This window comes from Atta cephalotes, assembly GCF_000143395.1.
Source record: "Atta cephalotes unplaced genomic scaffold scaffold00055, whole genome shotgun sequence".
NCBI classification, from domain to species: domain Eukaryota; kingdom Metazoa; phylum Arthropoda; class Insecta; order Hymenoptera; family Formicidae; genus Atta; species Atta cephalotes.
The window spans coordinates 981,327-984,825 of NW_012130119.1; the positions used below are offsets into that span (position 1 = coordinate 981,327).

General features: G+C 36.7%; 1 protein-coding gene across 1 annotated transcript in view; it reads right to left on the reverse strand.

Moving 5' to 3' along the window:
- The window catches only part of LOC105623300 (S-adenosylmethionine synthase), a 12,080-nt gene extending 10,260 nt beyond the window's left edge, over window positions 1-1,820 (reverse strand). The window contains exon 1 of the mRNA XM_012204697.1: window positions 1,706-1,820. Within this exon, the coding sequence (XP_012060087.1) occupies window positions 1,706-1,820 (115 nt within the window). The remainder of the gene's footprint in view (window positions 1-1,705) is intronic.
- Window positions 1,821-3,499: the final 1,679 nt, after the last annotated feature.

Consider the following 3,499-nt stretch of genomic DNA (forward strand, 5'->3'; position numbering starts at 1 on the left):
ANNNANNNNAGAGAGAGAGAGAGAAAGAGACGAAGCTATGATTAAACAATATAGAAACAGACTCCTCTATAATTGTTTAAAAAATATGGAGCAAAGTATATTTCAATTGCAAGCTCGTTTTAAAAAAAGTTCTTTTAGACAGCAGAATTATCTCATACACATCATTTCAGTAATTTACAGCAATGCACTGCAACATTCCATTAATATTGCAGTAACATTGCAAACGTTACTGTAAGTTTCTAGGATCTTGCATGTAACAACATCGTATTATGCTTTCTGCATTGGAGATGAAATGAATAATCATTTTTTGTAATAATTTTTTGAAGAACAATAAAAAATTCAACAGCAAGATTTAAATCTAATGTCTATTTTCTGTGCTTGAACTAGTGTACATTTTTGATATTTAAAGTGAGATATGTATATGTTTTATATTTGTCAAAAGCGAGAAAGAGAGTTTTAATATAGTTTAATGCAGGAACAAAAGATAGATCACTAATAAAACAATTAAGACTATAGCACACACAAAAATTAAACAGTAAAATGTAAACGAATTGGCCAATCAAGTAGATTGTAAGGCGATAACATAAGCTATTAACAAATCCAAAATATTGATTCATTTACTTCTTAAATTTTGTGTGTATTATAACCTTATTCTATAATTGAATAAGAATAGTTGTAGTTGTAATGGATTTTCTACAATAAGTTGTTAGTAATAGATCAGAAGTTAGATGCTAATCGAAGTTATAAACGAATCTTATTCTTATACATGATGTCCAGTGAAATCTGGCTACTCAATTCAAGAATAATTCAAGAACATTCCAGATAAAAATCTTGGTTTGTCTAGGATTTATCCATCGATTAATTTTTATTATTAAATTAATTATTAAATTTCCAACATTTGCATAATATTATACGCTTTGTATTTTTCAAATTAGGACTCTATATAACGAATGAATTAAAACGCTAACAATATTATTTATTTTATAAATAATATTAACGGATGCAAAAAGTTCAGCTAAGAAGAACCGGCCTCGTGATTCGCGCCGATCGCACAGTGCGATCAGCGCGAGCACATGGTAGCGGCGATGTGCACAGCCAAGATCATCATGTCGGTTAGAATGAAAAATGCGGGAACTTCCCGCCGAAATCTAGGAGAAGCGAGGAACTGAGTTTCATTCACTCGGGAATCATGCTTTCTTTTCCAGAACATTGCTATTTTCGATGATAAGCGTCACCGGAGGGTTAAGAGCTTATTAAAGAAGATGCGATTAGTGTTGATTGAGATTTGGTCTGAGAGGAGAAAATGAAGAGGATAGGAAAAAGCGCGGCACGTTCCCTCCGGGAAGCGATCCTGTTCCATGGCGGCGTACACGGGACGATGGTAGTGCTGAGTTGCGTTCGAAATATCATCTCAGTGCACTCAGATGTCGTTTTATCCTTCAAATTCAGTGAACGACAAGGCATAAAACGACATCTGGATGTATCCAGATGATGATTCTGAATGCAGCCCTACTGTAGAGAGGGTGGGAAAGTTGCAAATACAAGGGGACGTAGAATGAGACAGAGAGACAGAGAGAGAGAGAGAGAGAGAGAGAGAGAGAAAGACGGAGGAGAAAGATGGAGAAATCAGTTTTTTTTCCGACCGATACAAAATCACTCCGATAAGGTCCCTCTAGCAAAGTAAGATGGTTCTCGGATTACTCACCTGGGTGTCCCTCGCCAACAGACTCCGACGTGAACAGGAATGCGGTGTCCTGTTGCAGCTCAGGCGGCGCGTGGCCATTCGCGTAGCCGTTCATATGGTGTGCGGTCTCCGGCATTTTTCTACGTTTCGGTGTCGTCGCCGCCGTAGTCGCCGCGTCGCCTTGAAGCTAGTATTCGTTACTCAGATTCGTTCTGGGTGTATCGCCCACACCGTTGAGTCTTTTTAACGTAAATGGCCGTCTGCACTGCGGGCGAACGTCTCTCCACGTGCCTTCTCCTTCTCGTTGTCGTCGTCGTCGTTACCTCTCTGCGTTTACGCGCGCTCTGCTCCGAGTTACTGTCCGCGTGGTCGGTGTAGTACAATCGAGCAAGTCGCGTTTCTTGCAAGAGATATATATTATACTTACTTGTAGTTACTTTCGTCGAGAGGATACACGAGCGAGCGACAGCGTGCACGACTTGCACGAGAGGAAAGGTGGATCGAATCGTGAGAGAGCCCGAGCTCCACACAGGCACACGGCACACCGCGTAATGATCGTAATGATTGCCGATCGGGACCGCCGAAGCGAACCGAGCGAGCGAAGCGAACAGGCGAAGCGATTAGCGAAGCAACGCGCCGCGACGCGTAGCGGAAAGTCGAAGAGACTCTCTGCAGCCTATCGTCCTCTAATTATAACCTCGCTCCGCCTCGCTTACCTCGGTTTACCTCCGGCCGCCTGTCTGGATTGCGTTCCAAAATTCAACTCGAATATTATTTTATTCTTGTTGGTCATTAAATGTTGAATAAAGATAAAAGATACTCAGAGTTGACAGAGTCAAGTTTTGGAACGCACCTCTGTATGATTGATCGGTATGCAGTCACGTGAAGCTACCGTACGCTCGGCGCGAAATTTGAGTTGAACGGAGTCTCGTCGTGCGTGTTTCGACAATTATTATTCGCTCTCGTTCATCAACTTTACTCTTACAGAAAATGAAACACGCGTTTTACGGCGTCTACGATGAGATTTTAAGACGTGAAACTTAGGATCTATTCTTAACTTTTTATCCTTGTATTACTTTGCGCAGTTTTTTACTATGCACAAAAATGATAATGTAACGATATCAGTTACAGTCGTTAAGAATTATAGAATAGAATTCTCAGAGGCAGAGTTTGAGGAGATTTCAAACGATTGGGGATTTCAATTGTAAAATTGGATAATCATATTGAAAATTGTTTCTCTCTCGAGAGGAACAATTTCTAAAAATGTTAAATTTTTCTCTCTTTTTTAAAAAGATACAATTCTTTGATAAGTTTTGGCGGAGACTAATACGCAATTTCAGCGAGATGAATTTATTTATATATAAGTTCATTATAATTTTACATTTTTGCACACATATATATACATATATATATATCAAATCGTTTATTTATTATTAAAATATGTACAAGTATTTTATGATTAAATAAAATATAAAAAATATAAAATATTTTTAAGAAATAAAAACTGCGCATAATCTACACGCCAATTCCCAATTACCTATCCATCATTTGTTTGAATTTATTATCTTGGAAATTTATTTATCACTTATTATCGAATTTATTTATCACTTATTAAAATATATTTTAACAATGATTATATCAATATTTAGTAAATATACAAAGATATGAATAAACGAGCGAAAATTTATTAAATGTATTATTATTAAGTTATGTAACTTTATCATCAATATTACATTATTGTAGTCTTTTGTGTATATATATATATATATATATATATATATATATACTATATATATATATATATATATATATATA